Source organism: Loxodonta africana, chromosome 2 (genome assembly GCF_030014295.1).
Source record: "Loxodonta africana isolate mLoxAfr1 chromosome 2, mLoxAfr1.hap2, whole genome shotgun sequence".
NCBI lineage: Eukaryota > Metazoa > Chordata > Mammalia > Proboscidea > Elephantidae > Loxodonta > Loxodonta africana.
In genome coordinates, this window is record NC_087343.1 from 111,218,049 (window position 1) to 111,243,713 (window position 25,665).

The window sequence follows — 25,665 nt, forward strand, 5'->3', positions numbered from 1 at the left end:
GAAAAAGTTCAAGTTTTTGCAGATTCAAAAAATAGCTAATCCAAATACATCTCGATTTGAACTTTACCACCCACCCCCCACACACATTTACTGGATATTAAGCAGTTTTCTAAGACTGACCATACAATTTGTAATTGCATGGGCTTCCAGTCTTCTAATTCTGCTCAGTACTGAGTTCTTTAAGAGAAAACTCACAAATGACAAACGGCGCACCACCCGACTGAGAAAGACAGTGTCCCCAGGCCTGCGAGTTGGAGCTCTTTAGCTGGAGTGTAGGGTTTGGACTTGGAAAGGGTGTTACGGCTCCTCCTCTCCTCCGCAGTCACTGCCCACACACCCAATTTCTTCAAACCTTTTTGCGCCTTTCTCTTGCCCGCCCTTCCTCCGAGTGTCGGAGCTGGGCGCGGGAGGCGGGCCCAGCTGACGGGCTGTGCCTCTGCAGCCAGAGGGAGGGGGGCGGGAAGGAGGCGGAGGAGGAGGAGGCGGGGACTACGCCGGGCGGTAGCCGGCGCCGAGCGCGCTGGGAGGAGAGGGTACCCCGCTGGCTCCGCAAGCGGCCTCTGCCTTGATCCCGGCTCCGCAGCCCTGCGCTTCTCCTGTCCTAGTCTCTGGCTCTGCGGCTTCGGGCTCAGCGGAGGCGACGAAGCTCTGGATCACCGGTAGGTTGCACGGGAACGGCGGCTCGGTCTGCAACCTTTTGTGCTGCAGAAAAGGTGGTGGTGATGGCGGGGGTGGGTACCCCAGTCACTGATCCCCGGTGCCAGCCCAATCGCAGCGCCGCCCCTTCCTCCTGCCTCGTGTCCCGGCTAGGCGCGCGGTGTCCGCGCGGTGCTGGGGAACCCCGGCCAGGCAGGCCTCCGGGATGGGCGGCTGGGGGGTCCAGCGTCCCCCGGCTTCGGTGGGGAGGTCTCCGGGCGCCCAAGCAGGGGGTTGGGGTCTGGTGAACTGGGTGGGGCCCTAGCAGGGTGCGGGGAGCCGCGGTTCCCTGGCACAGGGGTGGGGCTGGAGACGCTGTGAGTGTGCAGCGCGTGTAAGTGAGTGTGCGGGGGCGTGCGCCCCCGTGCGCGCGCGGCGTGCGCTCGCCGGGGAGATGCGGAGATTCGGCGACCCGGAGCGCCTCTCCCGCCGTGCCGCGGTGCGGAAGTCAGAGCGCGTTGGCGCGCACGCTCGGTTCCCCGGCCGCCGTGCCCGGACCTCGGGGCAACGGGTGTGGGGGCCCCACTGAGAAGTAGTTCTCCTCCGGGACTGCTGCGCTGCCGCCTGGGCGCCCCTGCGGCGCGCGGCTTGACTGCCCGGGAGAGATAGCACCTCCGGGCGAGCCCTGGAGGCCTTATCTCGCCGGCCCTTGTCACCTCCGCTGCAGTCTAGGGGGCAAGGCCCCCCAAGCGCCCGCCGCCACCGCCCGCTGCGTGTCTGCGGGTACGGCGGGAGCGGGCGGGCCGGCCGTGACCGTGTGCGCGCGTGGATTCGGACCAGGTGCTGGCCAGAATCGAAAGCGGCAGATGTCGTTGGGCATTGCCTCCGTCGCCCCACCTGTCGCGGGTTGACTTTGGGTCGGGTGGGAAACGGAGGAAAAGGGTTTCGAGGCGGGAGGCAGTCAGACCTTTAGCAGTCACCCCCATTGTGAAGCTGCCAAACTCTCTCTAGTGGTGGAATCTGCAAATCTCTGCTAGAAGGTGGAGGAAACCCGAAGGGAATGATGGCCCCGTCCTTTTCCCCTTGCAAATGTTCCGCTTCCGTAGGGACCCATGCTTCTTCACCCATGCCAGTTTGCACCCGGGTGGCTTAGTGATTTGTGTCGAGTGAGCATTCTGTGTGTATGTATATGTGTATGGGTATGGTGCACAGGTAGGACGGACTGGGAAGTTTTTAGTCAGTTGAGGAGGAAGAATGGAGGGAGGCAGCAGCGTTTTGTAGTGTGATTGCTTCTACTAGCTGAAAGAACAATTCTTACACAACATTTCTGACGCTACTAGACTCTTTATTTTACGTTGTTTTCCTCAGATGAGCCACTCTACAGTTTGGGGTGTGCCTTTGTTTTTTTCCAACCCTATAGAACAGGCTTGGTAGAAATGACCCCTTCCCCAAATTTATTTTCCCAGATACTTCAGAATAAAGTATTGGTACTTTATGAATTCAAGGCCACGATATATGACTATACAGTTATGTTTAATGAATGTTTCACAGATTTGTCAGTGTTTTTATTGTATAACAGTGAATGCATTATAAGCTTAAAGTAAAATGAACAAGATGAAATAAGAGTTACTGGGTCCAGAGAGACCTCTTCATTTGTTAACAGTAGGTGTGTAAGTATGTGATTCCGCCAACAGTTTATTTAATTTCAGATGATACTGTTTAGAGATAAATGTTCCAGGACATAAGTTATAAGTTATTTATTGACCTTAAGTAATGGTCAGTGAATTTGTTTATTTTCTTAGTGTTTTTTATTTCTGTGTATTTTGCAGAGCTGTTGTTTACATTGACCCTTAAAATTAGTGTGTTGGAAATAATAAAACTTCGTATACAGGATTTAAAATTTCTTTGCTGATTTATAGCCTCCGGGGAGAAATTAAAAAAAAAAAATAGGTATTTAGATCCAGAGAGAACTCTGGCTTTGTCGTAAGCCTATCAAAATGGTTTTACGCTTTCATTTGGAAAGTTAGCCAGTTCCACATGTGTACACCTGTCTCATTTTGGTGATGCTTCCTTAGAGGCAAATTTCTTGTAAAGACTGCATGTAGACCTGCAGTTCCAGTTACTGTCAAGTGTACTCAGTGAAACTGAATTTCTTTTTTCTAAAAGTAGAAGGGTGACTTCCCATAATGATAAGAAGTCATGGGTAACCTAGTTTTAATTTTTACTAGCAGATAGGAGATGAAAATGAAGGCTGTACTTTAAGGAGGTTGCTACTATTAAAAGAACTTACTAGAAAGAGAAAGAGAAAGACATTTTAGTCTTACTGCACCTGATATAGGTTGTCTTATCAGGTTGGTGAGGTTAATGATTTCTTTGTAAAGGTCAAGAATGGTTTCTGAAGAGTCGCACCCTAACAGCTTTTCTTAAAATCTAATGATGATTTTGTTTTTATAAGTTGCAAATGGTGAAATAAGGTTATTTGAAAGTAACCTCAAAAAATGAGCATGTAGGTAACAGTTTAGTGCTTTGCTTCCTTTGGCAGTTAAACCGTTTTATTTCTGCTCAGTGTTTTGCTATTTGAGAGATGTTTCGGCCCTTCTCTTTTTTACCCATTTTTGGAATGATGTTTAAGATTAGTGGTTGCAACATATTTTCATTAGTCTGAATAGAATTTTTAAAAATCGTTTTTTTTTCCCCAAGTGCTTTTTCATTATTGATCTCTCTTCAAATAGCCACTATGAGAAATACTACCAATTTCCTTTTTTTTTTTTTTTCTTTCCTTCATGTTTTGGGAGCTAGATTAGAACTTTTACTGTACCCATTTTTGCCTAAAATTTCTCTTGCTTTCCATAATAAAATTCTTAAGGATTAGTGGGATTTATTTACCAAAATTCAGAAGGGCTGTATGCTGGCCTTCGTGTTTATTTACACATTTATTAATCTCCTTAATGATTTGTAGTAGATTTTGTTAATTTTTTTCTTCTTTTTTGATAGTGGATCTGTGCTGAAGCTTGAGATTTGTGGCTTTGTGTGTGTGTGTGTGTGTGTGTGTAGGTTTTTTTTGTGTGGACCTGAACTTCGACATTTATTCATAAACACAGAGCTTTCTGTAATTTTGGGATAGCCACTCTCTTCTCTGGGTTCCCAGTGCCTGTTGGACTTACATGTATTAAAAACCTGTTGCCGTCAAGTTGATTACAACTCATAGCGACCCTATACGACAGAGTAGAACTGCCCCATAGGGTTTCCAAGGAGTGGCTGGTGGATCTGAACTGCCAACTTTTTGGTTAGCAGCCTGAGCTCTTAACCGCTCTGCCACCAGGACAGATTTATTAACTTTCTCGTCTGCCTGTCTTCCTTTCCGGCCTGGTCTCAGCTCTCACTCTTTGTATTTGACCCAGTGCCCGTATAGTGCTGGGAAATAATAGGACTGAAGATATATTGTTGAATGACTGAATGAGTAAATGAATGATTGAATGGCCTAGTGGATACACATAAAGAAATACTCCTTAGATCTGTTTGGGAAGCCATTGTGAAAGCAGACTTTTTTTTTTTTTTCTACTTAATTCATTACCTTTGCATTGTTATATATTACTTTTGAGTAGGATAACAATATAATTGCCAAATTGGAACACGTTTAGAGATAATAGAGGTGCTGTAAATTATTATGCTAGGACACGAGCTATGAACTTTATTCACCTGTGATGAGATCTATCACCTTACCCGAGAAATTTGACACACTTGATAGTTAATCTTTGTAAACTCTTCTATCTGTAGAAGCTATATTTGCAGTTCAGTACTGGGTGTCTTTTGCTTAGTCACCCACAGCTTTCTTCCCTAGAGGCCTCCTTGGCAGCTCTTGACCATGCTTAATTTTTCTCCTTTTTATTGTGCAGGGTAGTGTCACAGGGCTTTCTGTTTGCGTGAGCAGAGGAATACCCACTGCTTATAGCTAGAAGCCTCATATTCTATAGCTTTGCTCTGTTTTTACTTCAGTCTGTTTCTATGCAGCATTTAGTCCATCTTGTAGGAATTTCACATGGGTTTTTTACCCCCTTGCTGACTGTCGAAAGGAGATCCATTTAAGTCTTATCTTTCCAAGCCTTCATGTTCAGAGCATTAGCCAGATCAATTGTAAGTGTTGGAGGTTTATAGATTTTTAAAGTAGTCTAAAAGCGAGTGTTGTTATTTGGAAGGTATATATATTGGGGACTTTTATATTGCAGTCTTTTAATTGTTATTAAAATGGGGGATGGGTAAAAACCTTACTGTAATTTTATAGTAGATTTCATTATAAGCAGTCTCTTAAAGTATATTCTTATACTAGTTTCTGGCCTCATTTTTATTTTCTTTTTCCTTTTTTTCATCATCTTCATCACCATGCTCTTTGCAGCTGTGAGCTGATAGCACTCAGTTGTGCACAAAACAGTAAGAAGAGTCAGAAATGAGTAAAAAAAAAAGATAGTAGGATGGAGCTACTGCACCTTGGTTTCACCTTGTATGGCTCTCTTGGACTCTGTTTGTGTTCTATTTTTGGCTTGGCACGGGCATAATAGGGATAATCAGTTACTACACTTTGTTTACTATGAAATCACCATCCATTTCGTAGACTTGCACATCAGCTCCAGTGCAAGAGCTAGATAAGGTCCTTTGCTTTCAAATCCAGATTGAAGTTTTAGGTTGATTTCTTTCTTTGGGTGTGGAAAAAATGTTTGAAAGTATAAATATTTTTCCAATACATTTAAAAGCTTGAAAAGAAGACTGTATCACCAAATACGTGATGCAAATTATGTGAAAGTTTGAGATTTTAGACTTTTAAAACTTTTTTTAGAATTAAAAGAGATTGTTTTTTCTAATATTCCAACTTTTTGATTTTCAGTCAAAAGTTTGAAAAGTCCAAATGAAATATGTCTCACTTTGTCATAGATGCAGTCCTGAAACATTAAGTGAAAATACCTATCTGTATTTGGCATTCAGCCATATAACCAGCAAGTATTAGTTGATGTATTTTATCCTGCCTTATAATTTACAATTTTAAAAATACTGTATACTATAATCTCTTAGAACGAAGAGACCATGATTTAGAGATATTTTGTATAAAATTTTCTCCACTGTGTGCCTAAGGATCCTGACGTTTTTCAAGTAGGAAGTAACCTTAGAGCTAGTAGTTAAAACAGAGTTCCCCCAACTGTTGCATAAATGAGGTAATAAGACTTTTAAAGAAAGTGCCTCTCACACATTTAAGGTAGGATTCCATTTGCAGAAATTGATGGATAAACATTTTTGTGGAGCATAAATATTTTTTAAAAAGATCTACATCAGGGCTTACCGCTGAATAGTGCCCACACTGTGTATGAAGCAAAGTAAATGGGTTTTGGAGTCAACGATGGAGGTTTAGATTTCTTGGCCAAATACCTTAAAACGCAGATATTTTTTTCTCACGGAGCGATTGTTAAGATTAAATTATAGAATTTTTTTATAGCTGTTGTTATATAGTAGGTGCTCAAAAATATTGGTTTATTTTTATCACCGTCCTATTAAAAAATGTTTATTTAAATCATTTGGGGGATTTGTATCAAGTAAACGGAGCCCTGGTGGCACAGTGGTTAAGAGCTTAGTTGCTAACCGAAAGGTGGGCAGCTCGAGTCCACCAGCTGCTCCTTGAAAACCCTGTGGAGCAGTTCTACTTTGTCCTGTAGGGTTGTTATGAGTCGGAATTGACTCAATGGCAACGGGTTTGGGTTTTTTGATACATTAAATAAAGTACTATAGTTAATAGATTATTAGATAACAATTTTGTTGTATTACCACCTACTTTATGTTAAAACCAGAGGCTTGATGGGTGGGAGTAGAAGTAAATCTTAATTCAAATTTAGGTTTCTTGATTACCCAATTTGAAAATAATGTGTGGCAAAAGAAATGAAAAGGAGCATGCCTTGTTCTGTAAATCTAAAGTAGTTCCAAAGGTTGATAGCGTGTAGTTTCTCAGAGTGACAGTTCTTGGTGCATTAGCTCTCGCAAGATGCTCAAGGAGCTGAGGAAACAAATAACTGTAAGTCAGTAATTATCCATGTCCTCTGGATAAAGCTCTTCTGTCCTGGCAAGGAAAGTAAATCCAGTGACAAACTCCTTACCTTTTCTCATGTTGTTTTTATTCTCTTTGAGAACATGTTATATATTGTTGCCATTTTTTTCAGACTCTAAGCACCTGTGTAGGTAAAATGACTCCACTCAGCTCCTTTGAGCTCCTTCTCCCAAAGTTGAACACAACAACAGCAGAAGCTCAACAACCAAAGGAAAGTCATTTACAGGTGGAAAAGGACTTTGGGGAGTTTTCTTGATCTCAGCAAATTAACTCAATTAACAGGGGAGGTAGAAGATAAAGATAGATTCAGTTACACTTTAACTCCCCAAGTAAGAGGGGGAAGGCACAGGTGAGATGCTGAAAACTTTGAGCAATGTGGTAACTATAAAGAAGTGGGTTTTTGGGTTTTGTTTCTTTGTTTTTTCCTTTCTCTCTTGGTAGTTCTCTCCCTATCTCTCTCTCTTTTAACGTTTTCCAAGAGCCTTCCAATCATTTGCTTCATGTCAGTGTTATGAAGGATTTTTACTGTTGCTATTTTATGACTAAAATGAGTAGATCGTCAAAAATTAATTGCATAATAGTAACATGACACATTGTTATAGGCTTTTTGCGGCATGTAAAGCTGTTTCACCTTCCACATCTCATATAATCCACATAGCAAGTGTATGAGGGAGGAAGGCGGTATTATTATCCTCATTTTAAAGATTATTCTTTATGTAAGGTCAAGAGTCAGAAATCTTGGCAAGGCCAGGGCTAGGACCTGGTCTTTTGACCCCACCTTCACCATTACTTTTTTCCTAGGATACTGTGAAACTACTGAATACGCACATAGAACTAGTATAGTGAAATCAGCATTTAAGCCCTGCATTTTAATTGCCTCTTTAGTCCAGAGTTTATGATGCAGAGTGTAGATAACTGGCATGGTAAAATGTTTGAAGTTTCCCTTAGCTGAACAAACTGAAAATTACTTTAATGGAATTATTTAGTTATTACCTGAAGCCCTGGTCGTGCAGTGGTTAAGAGCTCAGGCTGCTTACCAAAAGGTTGGTGGCTCAAATCCACCAGACCTTCTTTGGAAACCCTATGGGACAGTTCTACTCTATCCTGTAGGGTTGGTGTGAGTCAGAAGCAACTCAACGGCCATGGGTTTGGTGTGTTTTTCTTTTCTTTTTTTTTTTAATATGCCTGCTAGTACCTCCTGCTAGTTTCATCCTGTTTTGCAGTTAGAATTGATTTAATTGCTTGGTGAGTTATTGTTTTATTCGTTAAATTAAAGGTTTTATTTTTGTATTTCATGTTTAGTATCTGGAGTAGAGGAGAAAATTTATTATGCCTGTGTTCCCTTGGGACTCATTGGAAATTGTACACTGACATCTTCTGGGATTTAGTCTGGTGAGTTGTATTTTGCTTTTTCTGTGTGTTAACCAGTTGTATGAACATAATACTATCATGTGTTTTAAGGACTACATAGATAAAAACAAGGTGAAATATCTGTATTATTGCAGATATGTATGCTACAATTACAAAACTTAACTCAGTGAGAACTGAAACGTATTGTTGTGAAATGCTAGTGTTATTTGAAATGTTCAACTCCCCCCCATTTTTTTTATTGTACTTTAGATGGTTTACAGAACAAACTAGTTTCTCATCAAACAGTACACACGTTGTTGTATGACATTAGTTAACAACCCCACGACATGTCAACACTCTCCCTTCTCAACCCTGGGTTCCCTGATACCAGCTTTCCTGTTCCTTCTGCCTTCCAGTCCCTGCCCCAGGGCTGGTGCACCCCTTTAATCTTGTTTTGTTCCATGGACCTGTTCAATCTTTGGCTGAAGGGTAAACCTCTGGAGTGACCTCCTTACTGAGCTGAAAGGGTGTCTGGGGGCTGTATGAAGTGTTCAACTTTTTGATTGACTAGGTTTTCTTATTTTAGTCCTGTAAGATAAAGGAGATGCTATAGAAGAATATTTCAATGGGTAGTAGTGAGAGGTGGTAGTTCTAATTTTGGTGAAATTTTAGTGAATACATTAATCTCTAAAGATTGGAGTAATAATTTGCAAAATGTTCTACTTTATATTGCCATAAATAAAGAAGGGCAAACAGGCACTGAAAGGAGCATGATTTTCACTTATTTGTGTAGCAGTTCACTGCAAATGTGACATTCCTTTTCTCACACCGTGAATTTAAACTGTTACAGATATGTGGTGGTGTTGTCTTCCTTCTCTAGTCTGCTTTCAGTATGTGGTCTGTGTGTCTCTCTGACACAGTTGTTCAAGCCTTTGAAGGGAAAAAAATTAATCCTGATCTTTTGGCTCGTAGAGTTTTTAAAACTGCAGGAGTGTGAGTTCATGCTTTGGTACGTCATTCCACTTGGCTAGCGTCTTTGCAGATCCTTGCTTTGAACCACTTAGAGAGGTCATAATCCTTGGAAAAAGCAGAGTTTCGTGATAATGGATTTTCAGATTAGCAGTCAGCAGCAGAATGATTAAAAGGAGTGATGGGGAAAAGCAAACTAACGCTTTAGTTTTTGTTAGTGGACATAAGCCTATGAAATTTGTGAAAATGCATTTTACAGTACTGGAAACATGGAAACTTTACTAAAATTTTAGTTTTGGGGGAAGAACAAGGAGTTTGAAAGCCATAAGCACAAAGTGCTTTTAGAGGATATTTCATAAGAAAGAATGCAGCTGGGTCAGTAACTCATACAATTGAAAGAAAGCACAAAACAGGAACAGTGGGTAGAAGCTACAGGAATATATGTAGGTGTATGTCCAGAGGGACCTGGGAAGAAAGGCCTAGTGATCTGCTTCCAGAGGTCACAGCCATGAAAATCCTGTGGAGTGCATTGTGCTGTGGCACACATAGGATCGCCATGGGTCTGAATCAGATCGATGGCAACTGGTTTTTGGTTTTTCTTTTCCCTTTTTTTTGGTATATCTGTATATGATATTGGAGCCCTTTTGGCATAGTGGTTAAGAGCTCAACTGCTAACCAGAAGGTCGGCAGTTCGAATCCACCAGGTGCTCCTTGGAAACCCAAGGGGGCAGTTCTACTCTGTCCTGTAGGGTTGCAATGAGTCGTAATTGACTCGATGGTAACGGGTTTGGTTTTGGTATTATTGTATATGATATATGCGTACGTGTGTATGTATTTTAAATTGAAGGACATCCTAGCAGAGGTGACAAAGGTGAAATGGACCAGTTTGGGAGGTAGTGAGTCACGTATCATTGAAAGTGTTCAAATACAGGCTGGACAACTGTCATTAAGATTCTTTCTGATTCTGAGATTATACGATTTGAAAAGTCCTAAATCCGGAGGACCATTTAAAACTTGGAAATATGTGTCAAAGGCTTTTCTTAAAAGTCAGATTTACTGAAGTATAATTCATATACAGTAAAATCCAGCCTTTTAACATGTATAGTTTGATGAGCTTTGGCAAATGCATCTAGTTATGTAATGGCCACCACCTCAAAAAGTTCTCATGCCCCTTTGTAGTGCCTCTCCTCCCACCTCCCAAGCCTTTGACAGTCATCGATTTGATTCTGTCCCAACAGTTTTGCCTTTTTTACAATGTCATATAAATGGAATCCTCAGTATGTACCCTTTTGTGTCTGGCTTCTTCCACTTAGCATAATCCTAGTTTGCTCGTTTTCATTGGCTAGTGGTTGTCTCAGTTATCTGGTGCTGCTGTAACAGAAATACCACAAGTGGATGGCTCTAACAAAGAGAAATTTATTCTGTCACAGTTTAGAAGGCTAGAAGTCTGGATTTAGGGTCCCAACTCCAGGGAAAGGCTTTCTCTCTCTGTTGGCCCTGCCTGAAGGAAGGCCCTTGTCATCAGTCTTTGCCTGGTCTGGGCGCTTCTGTGTGCAGAAACCCCAAGTCCAAAGGATGCCCTCTGCTCCTGGCTCTGCTTTCTTGGTGGTATAAGGTCCCCGTATCTCTCTGCTCACTTCTCAAAAGAAATTGGCTCAAGACACAATCCGATCTTGTAGATTGAGCCCTGCCTCATTAACATAACTGCCGCTAATCCCATCTCGTCAGCATCGTAGAGATAGGATTTACAACACATAAGAAAATCTCAACAGATGACAAGGTGGTGGACTGTAACACAGTAGTGGGAATCATGGCCTAGCCAAATTGATGTATGTATTTTTAAAGGACACGATTCAATCTATGATAGTGATATTCCCTTGGACCACAGTGTGTTTACCCATTATCCTGTTGATGGACATTTGGATCATTTCCAGTTTTGGGTGATTGTTAATGAAATGGCTATAAACATTCACATTCTAGTCTTTGTGTGGGCATTTACTTTCATTTATCTTAGGTAAATACCTAGAATTGGGGCTACTGGGTTGTTCAATAAGTACGTATTTATGTTTATTAAAAATTCCCAAAATGTTTTCCAAAGTGCCCGTCAGTGGTTTCTAAGTAGCTAAAATAACTGTATGAAAGTGTATGTAGATGAGGGAGCCCCCATCCTCATTTAGCACAGATTTAGTTTTATTTTTAATCCAGTTTTAACAAGTGTGGTTAGCAGATATTTCCAGCCCACAATTGATTAGAAACAGTAAATTAGAAGGCCTCAGGGATAGGCTGTTAGCAGGACTGGAAGCAGCCCAAAGTGATACCCACCATATGACTAAATACTGATTTAAAAAAAAAAACAAAAAAGGGTGGGGAGTTCACAGGAGTGAAATTTTTCTATCTGGTAAGTTCATTCTGACAAGTTCCCAAACTTGCCTGTATATTAGAATCAAGTGGGGATCTTTTAAAATTTACAAAGTCCAAGCAACACCCTAGACCAATTAAATCCTAAATGTATGGGTGAAACACAGACATGAGTATTTTTTGATACTGGCGCCTGCAGTGTGCAGACATGTTTGGGAACCACATGCTCGAAGCACACACAGCCTGATGAGGTGGAAGGACCCTGGAACTTGGAGCTAGGCGACCTGAGTTGTAGTTACTGTCACTGACTGCCTGCTCTGGGCAAGTCCCTGCCTTTGTGGCTTCAGGGTTCTCTTTTCTATAATCAGAAGGTTGTGATAGGTGATCTCCAAAATGATCTTGGCTTTTGAAACTAGATGACTCTATATTATCCTTAGACTGATGATTAAGAGTCATGCTTAGAAGACCCCATTTCCCAAGAATTTGCTCCATCTGAATGGCTTGCTTCAAATTCTCTTGAAAAGGATTTTGTTGACATGACACTTTTGTTCTATATACTTAAGACAGACTCATATCTATTTTTTCTTATATGGTATTCTGTGTTACTAAAAACAGTATGAGCATATGGAGCAGTTTTTTTGATTACTGGGAGTGAATTTATTTGATAAGCCTGGTAGAAAAAAAAATCCCAGAATGCAGTGCTTCTCCAAAAGAATTCTGCTTTGTATAGCAGTTGTGAAATTTATCAGCTAACTTCAGAGCTTGTTGAAGGAGCTCAGGTATATAGGTTATACTTTCAAAATGTTGCTGTTTGTGCCAAAAGGAAGCTTAGCCTCTTGGAGAGCATTTAAAGCTGTGCAGATTCCATACAGATTGCAGTCTTTCAGATGGGCTCATCCTGGTGCACCAGGCTCCCCTACACGTGTGTCGTGGTTTCTACCTGTTTGCTTTAGTCTCAGCCAAAAAGTTCCTGTTGGAGCAGGAATTAGCATTGGCTTGCTGTACCCAGCAAGTACTAGCATTTTAAAGTGCTATAGTGTTGTATACGGGGCCCTGGTGGCGGAGGGGTTACGAGCTCAGGCTGCTAGCCAAAAGGTCGGCAGTTCAGATCCACCAGCTGCTCCTTAGAAACCCTATGGAGCAGTTCTACTCTGTCCTGTAGGGTGGCTATGAGTCAGAATCAACTCGATGGCAACAGGTATACAGTATAAAAAACAGTATAAATGTTATCTTCCTTTATTGTGAAGGAAAATGTAACAATTAGTTTTTGTTTGTTTGTTTGTTTTAAACTGAGGAGGAGAATGTCTTAGTGTTACATGTGAAATTAATGCCAGAGTTGAGGTCAAAGAATAGACATGGTGTCTTTTTTTTGGCCTGTTTTGGAAAGATCAAACACATTATCTATTAGGAACATCTTCTTCCTTTGTTCCTTGGTAATACCTGCTAATGAGCAAACTATGGAGAAACCAAACACTTCTGGTGAGGATGTGGATTGTAAGTTTCTTAAAAAAAGTGTTTAAATTGATTTTTACTTACATGAAGTAATAAGTACATTTTCCTTGTAAAAAAGTGAAAGCATTAAAATAAAGTTTTGTGGTACTTGCTGTCAGAATTTAAGAAGCATGTATTCTGACTCATCGTTTTCATTTCTGGAATTTCTTACAGAAGTCTTGGGTTTTGGAATGTGTCACTGACTCTGGTCAGCGGCAATATCAGGAGGTGTCTGGGAGCAAATTCACCTTCTCTTTTTTGGGAACCGTTGCTTTGCTTTCTATCCGTTACACTCAAACTTTACCTGATCTCTCTAGTCATGAAAAACATTTCTGATAAATGAATTCAGTCAGTGACAGAGGAGAATAAAGGTGTTCTAAGAGAATACAGCAAAAAGAAAATAAGTCAATGGAATGAGCTTTTATTGATAGAATTTCATGCCTTTTGACATCTCATTTAAAGCTTTAGTATGTGGGGTTTTTTTTTTTCAAGAAGAAATAAGTGTGTCACTGATGCATAACTAAACCCACATATGTGAAAGTTAGTGAAGCAATGAATTCTTTGAGTTTCTTAGATGAAGTACAGGTGTTAGGATGCAGTGTTTCTCAAAAAGAATTCTTTGTATAGCAGTTGTGAAACCTACCAGCTATTTTCAGAACCTGTTGAAGGAGCTAAGGCATATAGGTTATATTTTCAAAATATTGTTGTTTGTGCCAAAAGTTTAGGGAAGTTTGACCTCTTAGAGAGTGTTCAGAGCTGTGCAGATTCCATACAGGTTACAGGGCTTTGAATGGACTCACCCTGGTGTACCAGGTTCTCCTACACACGTGTTGTGGTTTGGACCTGTTTGCTTTAGTCTCAGCCAGTATATTGGATTGGAGCAGAAATTGACATTTGCTTGCTGTACTGATGCTTTTAAAACATGCTCTGTGTATAATGTTTCTGGTATATGTAACTGTTAGTTTGTCTTGTTTTAAATCTTCCTGTAATTCAAAGAGATATAGTAGCATCTATGAACGTTGCCAGGTTTTTCGGTTGTTACTGATTGAATTATGGGGAATTTGTTATTGAACATGCCTAGGTGTCAGTTAAGGAGCCCTTTTGGTACAATAATGGTTGAGCGCTTGGCTGCTAACTGAAAGGTTGGCAGTTCGAACCCATCCAGAGGCTCCATGGGAGAAAGATCTGGAAACCTGTTCCTGTAAAGATTACAGCCTAGAAACCCAATGGGGGCAATTCTGCTGTGTCACATGGCGTTGCTGTGAGTCAAAAATCCACCTGATGGCACCTAACAACCACAGGTGTCATTTAAAAAATTATATTTGTTCCTGGTATTTGTCTAAGAAACTCAGTTTTAAAAGCCTTGTTCAAGGTGACTTTTCTATTCTTGTTTCATTTTCGGTTCTAGAAATTTTGCTGCTTTTGTTATTATAAGATTTAAACTGTTTCTGTTTTATGTTTCCAGTGTTTGTTCCAAACTCTACAAGAAGGGCATTAATGGAAACAGTAAGGGCATAACGGGTCTCTGAGTTTTAGTGTTCTGAGATAGAGAAATTAGCAGTAGACCTGATTTCTTGATTTAGAGTTTATTCTTACTGATATAATGGGAGGGGCGCCCATTGCACATACCTACAATAATATTTACAAGAGTGCTTTGTAATCATTTATCTTGGCAGTGTACTTTTTGGATACAAGGTTTATTATAAAATGTGAAACAAGATGCTAAGTCATAAATTACCAAAAACTGAAAAACCAAACCCGTTGCCATCGAGTTGATTCCGATTCTTAGCGACCCTATAGGACAGGGTAGAACTGTCCTACAGGGTTTCCGTGGAGTGGCTGGTGGATTCACGTGGCCGACTTTTTGGTTAGCAGCCAGGCCCTTAACCGCTGTGCCACTAGGGCTCCAACAAACCCATGAAGAGTTTTTCCTGGTAAAATCTGAAGAATATACTGCTAAACAGAGGCTGTATATATAGTAGCTCAGCTTCTTGATGAATGCTTTTTAGTAAGCAGTTATGCAGTGGAAAAGATTAGACACCCACATGACAAAACATGTTGACTTTGAAACTGTGCAATCTTTGTTGTCTTTAGCATCACCCTTTAAAAATAGAATTCTGGAATTAGAAGGACCTGGACTTCCCTTTTTTCACACGGGACAGTGCCTAAACCACTTCTGCCTATTTGAAAGGTAACCTGAGAAAAATGCATTATGTTAGTTACTCCTCTCAGGATCATGCTCCAATATTTATTAACTTAGTTGGGAAATTCTCAATGATTTAATAACATAAACAGTTTTGTTTCCTATCACATTGAAGGATGGGAGGAGTGTTGCTTAGTCAGTATTCCACCAACTAAAAATGAAACATTTGCCACTGGAGACTCCAGGCTGTACCATTCATGTTCCTACATGGCTTTCAAGACCTGAAGATGTCCTTGTACATATGGCAATACGCTGTTGTTATTAGGCGCTGTCAAGCTGATTCCGAGTCATGGCAACCCTGTGTGCAACAGAGCGCAACACTGCCTGGTCCTGTGCCATCCTCACAATCGCTGTTATGCTCGAGCCCGTTGTTACAGCCGCTGTGTCAATTCATCTTGTTGAGGGTCTTCCTCTTTTTGATGACCCTCTACCAAGCATTATGTCCTCCAGGGACTGGTCACCCCTGACAACATGTTCAAAGTGTGTTAGACAAAGTCTCACCATCGTTGCTACTAATGAGCATTCTGGCTGTACCTCTTCCAAGACAGATTTGTTTGTTCTTCTGGTAGGCTATGGTATATTCAGTATTCTTTGCCAGCACCATCATTCAAAGGCATCAGTTCTTCTTCGGTATTCTTTATTTGTTGTCCAGCTTTTGCATGCATATGAAGCAGTTGAAGACACCATGGCTTGGGTCAGGCACACTTTAGTCCTCAAAGTGACATCTTTGTTTTTTAACACTTTAAAGAGGTCTTTTGCAGCAGATTTTTTTTTTTTTCCTTTAAATTGTTCTTTACTGTGTATGGCAATACATAGGAGAGACCAATAAGAATACCTAAAAAAGCTTTTAGTTTTGAAAACACATTATTTATTGTTTGGAGCAACAGTACTGATGTTTTAATAGCTAAAAGATCCAAACTGTTTTCCTGCTTTTAGAATTATTCATCAGAAGTTAAGCAGGTAGTAGGTGTGTATGTAATATTTAAAACTGGCCTTTTCAGGTTTTATCACAGAGAGACCCTGGAATTGGATTTTTGTGTAGAGAATGGGCCTGTTTTGCATTGACTTAGTTACTGGGTTAAATATTTGTTTTAGAGGATATCAGATATGGTTTCTCCAACTTTCTGGCTAACTAGTATTTTCTATCAGAAGTGTGTTGTCTGCCTCAGCAAATCCTGGGTAAGTTTCTTCCACCAGGCTGCTTGGTTGATTTAAAAGAGCTCTTAAATCACATCTGTTTCTTCTACTTAAAAATCTAGGTTAAATCATTGTCCTTCAGATGAATAGATGCTTAATGAACCTCCGGGTTCTGCCTGAGCTCTGTGATAATTTTTATGGTGTTATTGGCTCTGCAAACGTAACTGAAGATGTTGTGGTTAGCTGCCGTCAAATCGATTTTGAGCCATAGTGACCCCATGTGAGCTGCCCCGTGAGAGTTTTCTTGGATGTAATCTTTACAGAAGCAGATCACCAGGTCTTTCTCCCTCCTTGTCTTTCAGAATGCAGTATTAGAGAAATAGCCTCTGTCTGTAGCTGCTTATCAGGCCATATAGGGTGGAAGCCTTGGGTATGTCCCCTTGTACTGTTTCTGGTCTACAGAATTAGTGAGAAAGGAAGGGTATTAGTGAGGAAGAGAAATTTTGTTGTTTGGCTTAGGGTAAACATTTATTTGTTAGCATGAAAATTTGGCGAGGCTTCCTAATGGTCCTCTCAAGCTTAGTAGACAAGAAACCTTCAGGTTTTTATATGCAGGTCAAAGTAAAGAGCTGGTAGTCACTTGCTAGTCTGATCCTATTGATAGAGAAATAAAGTACATAATCCAAAGTAAATTTATTTTTTGCATTAATAAAATATAATAAAGCCATTCCTTCTAGAAGTTTGAAGGAATAGGGTATTTTGGTTAAATTAAAATTGGAAATAGTCTAGGAATTAAAATAACTCTAAATGAGAATGGTACAGTATCTGGTAACATCTTTGTAAGTTTGATTTGTTTATTTTCTAGCATACAAAGGAAGGAATAAGTTCTGTTGGTTTTTTTTTGTTTGTTTTAGCTTTCTTGGATTTTAATTAATACCCAAACTTCAGAAAATGCTTTAATTGGGAAATGAATATTTGCTTTATGAAAGGATTCATAAGAGTTCTTTAATATGTTAGGCTGTTTCTATAAAATTTTTATCTTAAAATCAGTTATTTGATATTATTTTGGTTAGTGATCTGAGATACTTTAAGCTGGGTTATCTACTTCAAATTGAAGATTACTCAGAAGTAGTTTTTTCAGGAATGACATTGACACTTAATTCTGTTAGAAAAATATTTTCCAAAATTTGATTATCTGTAGCTTTTTTAGGAATCTGGCCATTATACGTGGTGCTCCTGGTCAGTGGCATTTTCAAATTATGTAATGGGATAATTGTAATGAGCAACAGTAGTCATTGTGAATACTTTTCTGTCAGACTACTCAAAAGTAGAATGTCTTAATTATTGCAAAGTTAAAAAAAAGCTGTCAAATCAGTGATATATTTTATGATTAAATACCCAAATGATGTTTGATATTTTATGTATCTTTAATATTAAAAATTACCTGATTTATTGGATTTAGGATTAACTTTTATACCACAAAATGGTTTTATGAAAATAATTCATTGTGGGTATGGAAAAGGGACATTTACAGGGCTTGGGAGAAACTTCCCTTAAAATTCCTCCCTCCGTTAAAATCATTTTTTAGGTGTAAGTTGGATTTTTCGCAGAATTTGATCAGCTTTTATCTTTTATTATTTACCCCTTGAACACAGTTGAAAAGGAATACAGGTATGAAGAGGTGAACACTTAAGTCAAAGATGAAAAATGTGATGATTTTAATTTTTAAGTTGGAAATACTTTATGGACCCTTATGAAACCGAGAATGATTATTTTTGTTTGCTTAGTGTTGAGATCTGTATTATAATTAGCTTAATATTGCACCAAAGAATAAACTTTTCATAATTGAAGGGAGCACTGCAGTTAGAAAGGTGGTGTTTTCTGTTTGCTTCATCATCTGAACCTTTAAATAGTACTTCAGGCTTCAGTTTCACCTACCTTTGAGTTCTCGAAGGCAGAGAAGTAGTGGTCATTTCATGCCTGCTGTGAAATGTTTAACGGAGACAATCTGTCAGTTGTATAGGCTGGTTTTCAGGCAAGTGCTAGTTCGTGTTCTCTGAGCCTTCTAAAATGATCCAGCTTAGCCAAAGGTTCTGGACATTGCATTTTTCTAATCTGAGTTTGTTTACTTTTAGGAGTGTGCAGACTGGTACCTAAAATGGAAGTAGATATTAATGGAGAGTCCAGAAGTACCCTGGCTTCCCTGCCATTACCCGCGGCCGAGGCGAGCTCCCCAGGAAAGGCAGAGGCAGAGAAGCCCCGCTGCTCCAGCACGCCATGCTCACCAATGCGTCGGACTGTGTCAGGCTACCAGATCCTCCACATGGACTCTAACTATTTGGTTGGCTTCACAACTGGTGAGGAACTCCTGAAGTTAGCCCAGAAGTGCACGGGAGGTGAAGAGAGTAAGGGAGAAGCCATGCCTTCCTTGCGCTCCAAACAGCTAGATGCAGGACTCGCACGTTCCTCTCGTTTGTATAAAACCAGAAGTAGGTACTACCAGCCGTATGAGATTCCAGCTGTCAATGGCAGGAGGAGAAGGCGGATGCCCAGCTCAGGAGACAAGTGCACTAAATCTTTACCTTATGAACCTTATAAAGCCCTCCATGGGCCTCTGCCACTTTGTCTTCTTAAAGGTAAGAGGGCACACTCCAAATCCCTGGACTACCTCAATCTAGATAAAATGAACATCAAGGAGCCAGCTGACACAGAAGTGCTACAGTACCAGCTTCAACACCTAACCCTCAGAGGGGACCGTGTGTTTGCTAGGAATAACACATGAATGACTTGCAGAGAGTTTAAACCAGTTTAGGTCAGCCTACACTTGGCTAGAAAAATCCACTGCTGTACTCTGTACAAGACTCTTCACATTATAGATGGTTATATCAGCTAAGTGTTCCTGGAACGTAAAAATTGTCTGAATCAAATTTTGAATATGGGAATGAAATCACAGGTACTTGGGAAAATCATTCTAGAGCACGCAACTGCAAAGGAAACAGAATGTTGACCAGTAGTTTGTATAGCTTTTTAGCTAGGAAAAAAAGGCTTTGGTACAGTAATGCCATCTTTATGGTTCTGACACTCAGATTGGGAATGTTAACTGCTTGATTGTTGCTGACTTGGTATGATTCATTAGAAATTTATATCTTAAGTACTCAAGTACTTTAATCTCTGTATTTTACTATAAAATGTATGTAATGATTTGTTTTATGAAATTGAGAACTTGAACATGGCTGAATTGGACCACTTTTTATTTTTAAATATTGAGTTTAAATATTTTATAACTGGTTTTGCACTGAAAAAAAAGAATTAACATTTCAGATTGACAAGAGAATAACCTTTCTTCACTTGCCTCAGTAATATTATTGAGCTATGAATTTTTTTATTTCCGCATGGAAAGTTATTGATCTTCTCTATGGTTGTAAACTATTTCTTTATAGCGTTATTAAAGTGTGTCTTAATAAAATTAAATTTGGGATACAAAGTATTTATTTTGCAATGAGTAGGGGGAAGCTTTTCCAGAAGGTTTCCAATATGAAGTTTTCGTAAGCTGAAAAAGTTTCCTTAGTGCTTATTTTCTAATTTAAAATTTATCTGGAACTTTAATATGGAAAGGATTCTTCCAATTGTGGATTATAGACATAATACTGTTTGCATCTGAATGTTCTGTAAGTGAATGGAACTTTTAATAGATGAACTCATGACTTCTACTATCGAATGCTTAAACTAAGTATGAAATGATACCATTCAGCATGACATTGGGTCATTCCAGTTTTAGTTCTGTGCGGCACAAGCACTCATTGAAATTCCAGTTTCTAGGATTAGTGTAGGAGCCTAAAGTGCTTCTACAGTTTTAATGGGTTAATCCTGGATTACTTAAAAATTTATGTCAATTGCACTGGTTTAATTTGTTGCTAAAGGAATAATGCCCTGGCTTTAGTAACAAATACAGCTCAACTCTTCTTGAATATGTTTTGAGAAGAAAAATGTATGTAACTTACCTTTTGTAAAAGTTTTTTTTTTTTTTCTTTTCTTTTTTTGACTCTTGAAGGTGCAATTTATTACTGAATTGGTTGGCATTTCTGGCAGCATAGAACTGCATATTTTAAATTTTGTTCTGGGAGCTGTGAGTTTTCTTAGGTATTAGCAATCTTGCTTACGAAATAGGAACACCTTTTAATTAATGAGTGGGTCATTCCTGATGTAATTGTGACTTTTTCTTTAGCCAGAATGGACGGCAAACCTTGTTTAGAACAGAGTAAGTATAAGAAAACCCTAGGAACTCTCTTAATGAGCATTTATTATACTTTCATTGAGGCAAACTATGTGAAAGAGCCTTGGGTAAATTGGCGCAGATCTTAACTGAGTTGATCAGATTTCTTGGTAGGCTGGAAATTTTCAGCTGTTGTATATTTCAAAGTAAATTGCACCTTTGTAACATATTGTATTGACGAATGATCACTAAGATTAACTATATACAGTCATTAGTTTGACAAGAAATAGAATCCTGTCAGATGCCAAAGAGTTGGAATTTTTACGTTTAATGATTAAACACCGTTATTTATTGATGATTTACCCTGTGGAATTGTGTTATTTCTAACTCTTAACAATGAAATAAAAGGGTGATGTAAACACACATTGTTGTGTGGTGCTTTAAACGAGGGCCATCATCAATAGACGAATTACTCTTCAGGAGTTCCACCTGAGCACTTATTTGGTGTTTGTTGTATGCTGTTGAGTTGATTCTGAGTCGTAGCAACCCTGGCGGCTCAGTGGTTAAGCACTCGGCTGCTAACCGAAGACTCGGCAGTTTGAACCTACCCGGTGGCTCCATGAGAGAAAAGACTCAGCGTTCTGCTCCCGTAAGGATTATAGCCTAGGAAACCCTATGGCAATTCTATCTTACAGGGTTCCTATGAGTCCCTTATTTTTAGGCTTCATTTTTGTTAAAAACCTTTAGCTGTGTGCTCATTGGCATTTCAAGGGAAAGGTTGTAAACCCGATAATGATTCGTACTCGGTCTGTTAGGGAACACGACTGTGTGCAGGTGAAATCTGGCACTGCTCATGTGCCTGAATAACTTCTTCAGCAAAATTAAAAAAAAAAAAGCTTTTTTGTTTTACATAAAGACAGGTGAAGCTCTCTGGCAAAAATAAAGGTAGGGTTAGAAATATACATATGAGATATTTACTGTTACCTGGTTAGTAGAGACAGAACTTTAAATTTGGTTTTCTAGAAAGAGAATTATCAAAGTTCTGTGTCAGTAGTTTTCAAAATGTGTTTTGCTGAGGCTTCCGTTAGTTTAGACTTGCTTTCTCTACACTCTGGATTTGTGCTCATATGGTAGGCTGGATCTTTTTCTACCTGAAAAAAAAAAATCCCATTTTCTTCAGGCTTTTAACATAGTTTCTATTTTTCAACCCTTTTTTAAAACTTTCACTCAATTTAATATTCCTTACTAAGCGGGGCACAATTTCAGATAGAATATACCTGATACTATTTTATAGTACCTTTCCTCTTACACATTACAGCACCACACAGGTTTAAAAAAACTTTTTTTTGTTTCACAAAATGCCATGTATTAGGTAGGGCTCAGCTGACTTATAAATCAGCAATAGTATGCCAATCCTTACTTCAGTCTGAGGTGAGTTTCTTTTGTTCCTCTGACTTCCATCTGGCTGTGCTTTGCACCTCTGGTTCTAGGGCTTCTGTAGCCAGCAGTCAGTGAAGAAAATGACCGTGGGGTTGGTCCTTCCCAGTTGGCAGGACCCCCAGATCTTGTGGACCCCCGCCTACCCTGGTCGCTATTCCAGACCCCTCTGTCTAGGCCTGTCATGGCATCTCATGCCCTGTCATGCCAGTGTGTATGTCACTGTCTTTTTCCTACATTGAAATGATGGTAACAATATGTGGGATTTGGGAAGCTTTCAGGAAGATTCTAAGTTAACTTTTAAAGGCAAATTGGTCTTTAAAGAATGAAGATTTTTTTGAGAAAAGCAATCCATTTTAACTTACATTCTCACTTATCTACGAAGGATAGTATTTCTAACATACTTTTGGGAAGGCTTTAATTCCATTATAACCATTGTAAGTTTTTTTTTTTTTTTTTTTAAGGGAAATTTTAAATGACCCGGACCTGAGTGGTTTGTTCTCAATCAGAGGAAATAGGAGAAATGTCAAGTGATTTATAAACCACATAAATGCTCTAGAATAGTTGGGGTGGAGAGAGAGCAAGGGTGTACATTAATGTGCAGAAGACTCAAGTATTAAGTAAAATTGCCTTTTTAGACAATATGATTTGATTAGGGAAATGGAAATTGATTAGTAAGATTGTTTTGGAAATATGTGATAAAACTGGAAGTGGAGGCTGTCAGCACATGATGGGCTTCACTTTCGTGATGTGCTTTTTAAGGTAAGAGTTATGAAATGCACTTCTCTGATATTTTACATTAGAAAGAAGTTCAGTATTTTTCTGGTTGATTAGAACACTACTAAAAGCAAATCAAAAGAAGAACGTATTTAATTTGTTATTTTGAGTTTGCCGAGACTCTAGGACATCTCTTTACTTCAGCCAGAAAGAATGTTGAATTTGTAGTCTTAATCGTGGTGAAATGGCTTTGGGCGAGGTTTTATCAAATGATTTCAGAAGAAAAGTCTGAACTCAAATCTCCTGAACTTTGTCATTTCTGATCTTGGGGCTGTGTTTGATGTACAGGTTTATGGGAGGACACAGGATAAGAAAAGGGAACTTCTTAAACAGAAGGGTACAGCATCCGCTGAGATAGAAGAGAGTGATGCACAGTCAGTGGACGCCTTCAGTGATCCTGAGATATTTTTCTGCAAAGAAGAGCTTTGATGCTACTGCTTTCATGGAAAAGTTGGTGGCCCTTTCAAAGTTCTACTGAAGGCTATCAAGAAAGGGTTCATACTGTGTGTCTGTGGCAAGAGGAGAGAATTTGGGGCCCATGATGTCGACCTTTAGTGTGATTAACTTGGAAGAGGATTCTTCACCAAACTTTTATGTAAAAGTTACACATGGAAATATGTATTTAGAAGACTTAATCCTCTGTCCTTGGCCAGTGTTTCAGTGAGGGAAAGGAATTTATATGGTAAGTTCTTGAACTTACTGAAATTCAGATCTTGGTTAAGTGGCAAAAGCTTGGAAGACAAATACGGAGCATGTGTACTACTGTACTACTCACCTATGCATGTGGCAGACATCACTAATCCACCACAGCAGTCTTTCTCAGCATCCATATGTGACCTCATTTTCTTTCTTAACCTAGCACTTTAGGAGCTGCAGCTGAATCTGTTGCATTGCATAGGAGGTAAAACCTGCTCCCCCTCCTTGCCGTGGCTGACAGTATGAATTGAAAAGTGATCGCAACTTTGTTGACTAAGAGTCCATCCTGGATTTTATCCTAAAACCCGAGAGCAGGAGAATGGTCTCCACTGCTGTCACCCACAAAGTATATACTAAGCACATACAGGCAGGCACACTGGAGAGAGTGGGTTCAAGATAGAGTTTTCTCCTTCAAGGACATGCTTCTTACTGGGAGAGGAGATAAGTTAGCATAAGCTACATGCCAAGTGAGTGTTTTGCAGAAAAAAAGCAATTTAAGAAAGGGGACATAAATCCTCTGGGGCTGAAATCTGAGAAATAGCAATCTTGTTCATTTTTCTGCAGTAGCTAGGTCGGCTTATTGGGGGTGCTTACCTACATGGCTGATGTGTATAGAACTTGGAATGTAAGACTTTTTTTTCTCTCAAATATACCTTCCTAGGGAAGTTGGGAGAACTAAGACTTTAGGGAAGGAAAAAATCTTAGCAGAACAGTTGATTCTGAAACTGATAATGGTGTGTCAACAATGTTTAGTTGTTACCTCCACCTGCCTGCTGACAGTTTCTAGAAGAAAAGGGTCAGGGTGGAGGAATAAGGAACTGAAGCATTGGAGCTGTGGGGGCCAGGGGAGGCGAGAGGTATGAGAATAAATCAATGGATATTTTAGTGATTGTCCCCTTGCACAGCCCTTCTCTCCATCCTGAGGGAAGAATGTTTTCTTTGGTTATATAAGGTCAGAAGTACATTTATGAATATACCTTTTTGACACAGTTTGTGTAAGAAATGAAACTCTATGAAAAGTGTTTTGCTTAAGAAGTCTCTTAGTTACAGATCATCTTTTGTAATGATCAGTTAGAACCCTGGATTATTTCGTAGATTTCTGTGTTTTGTTTTCTAATACTTATAAAAATTTGTTTTGTTAGTCCTATTAATACTTCACGTATATTTTCAATGTCATGCTCAGCTAATAGATTAATTCAGTTATAAGGAAAAAATGTAAAGGATTAGGATACATAGAAGATTTTTTTGAAATACTATTTTGTGGTAGGCTGTATAAGGTAATCCAGTTACAGTTCAAAAAGATATTCATTAAGCATGACAAATTGACTTTTATTCTTTTTAGGGAAAGGGGGTACTGTATTGCATTTGGTATAACACTAGCTAACTTTTTTTTTTCCCTAGAAATTTATTTGTTTGCTGGGACAGGCCCTCAAAGTGCAATAGATAGAGAGTATGCTTTTTTTTTTTTTTTTCAAATTTTCTTTAAGTCTTCCGTTTGTTGTTTTTTTTTGAGGAACTTTTTGACTAGAATAGATACTAGAGAATAAATAACTGAAAGCATGACTTTCCACACCAGACCAGGTCTCTCACTATAGAAACCATAGAAAATGCTGAAAATAATGGTTCATAATTCATGAATTAGAAGAGTTGTAAGGGCCGTCTAATTTGTATTATGCTAGATTTATAATCCAACTAGTAATGAAAGAAAGTTCTTTTGTATAACATTCATGACCAGATGTAGTGATCTTCTAGTTGCTGTTGAGTCATTTCTGACTCATGGCAACCGTAGCGATCATAAACCAAAAAAAGAAAACCAAACCGTTGCCATTGAGTCGATTCCAACTCACGGGGACCCTATAGGTCAGAGTAGAACTGGCCCACAGAATTTCCAAGGAGAGCCTAGTGGTGGATTTGAACTGCCGACCTTTGGTTAGCAGCCATAGCACTTAACCACCATGCCGCCAGGGTTTCCCTAGTGATCTTAAAAAAAAAAAAAAAACTAGTGCCATCGAGATCTTAGGAGGCTACAAATGGAATGCTCAGAGGGCTATGATAGTTTTTTATAAGATATATAAAAACAAGTACTCCTGTTTGAAATAGAACCACTAAGACCAAACTACTGTAATTTATCTTAAAATTCATGGATTCAAGCTTAATTTATTCATCCAACAAGTATTTATTGTCATTTATACTATGTGCCAGCTACTGTGATAAGTCACGGGAATACAAGATGAGTAGGACACAGAAGTCTTCAGTCAAGAACAAAGTTAACATTTTGAAAATAGCACTTTTAATAAAAATAGATTTCAGTGT

The 25,665-nt window shown here is 39.4% G+C and overlaps 1 protein-coding gene across 3 annotated transcripts; it reads left to right on the forward strand.

Annotated features, from left to right (window-relative positions):
* The first annotated feature begins 498 nt into the window (after nucleotides 1–498).
* On the forward strand, nucleotides 499–22,304 carry MACIR (macrophage immunometabolism regulator). Of its 3 annotated transcripts, none has more exons than XM_064274652.1 (3): nucleotides 500–659; nucleotides 8,024–8,113; nucleotides 18,365–22,304. In XM_064274652.1, exon 3 carries the CDS (start codon nucleotides 18,388–18,390, stop codon nucleotides 19,009–19,011), a length of 624 nt encoding a protein of 207 aa, XP_064130722.1. In that variant the 5' UTR covers nucleotides 500–659; nucleotides 8,024–8,113; nucleotides 18,365–18,387; the 3' UTR covers nucleotides 19,012–22,304. The 3 variants fall into 3 exon arrangements, with proteins under 3 accessions (XP_064130735.1, XP_064130722.1, XP_064130731.1); XM_064274661.1 differs by lacking the exon at nucleotides 500–659 and adding an exon at nucleotides 1,445–7,070; XM_064274665.1 differs by lacking the exon at nucleotides 8,024–8,113 and having other exon boundaries at nucleotides 499–659.
* Nucleotides 22,305–25,665: the final 3,361 nt, after the last annotated feature.

Excerpts from the sequence above, each read along its gene's own strand:
- MACIR (XM_064274665.1), top strand. The coding sequence starts at position 18,388 with ATGGAAGTAGATATTAATGGAGAGTCCAGAAGTACCCTGGCTTCCCTG.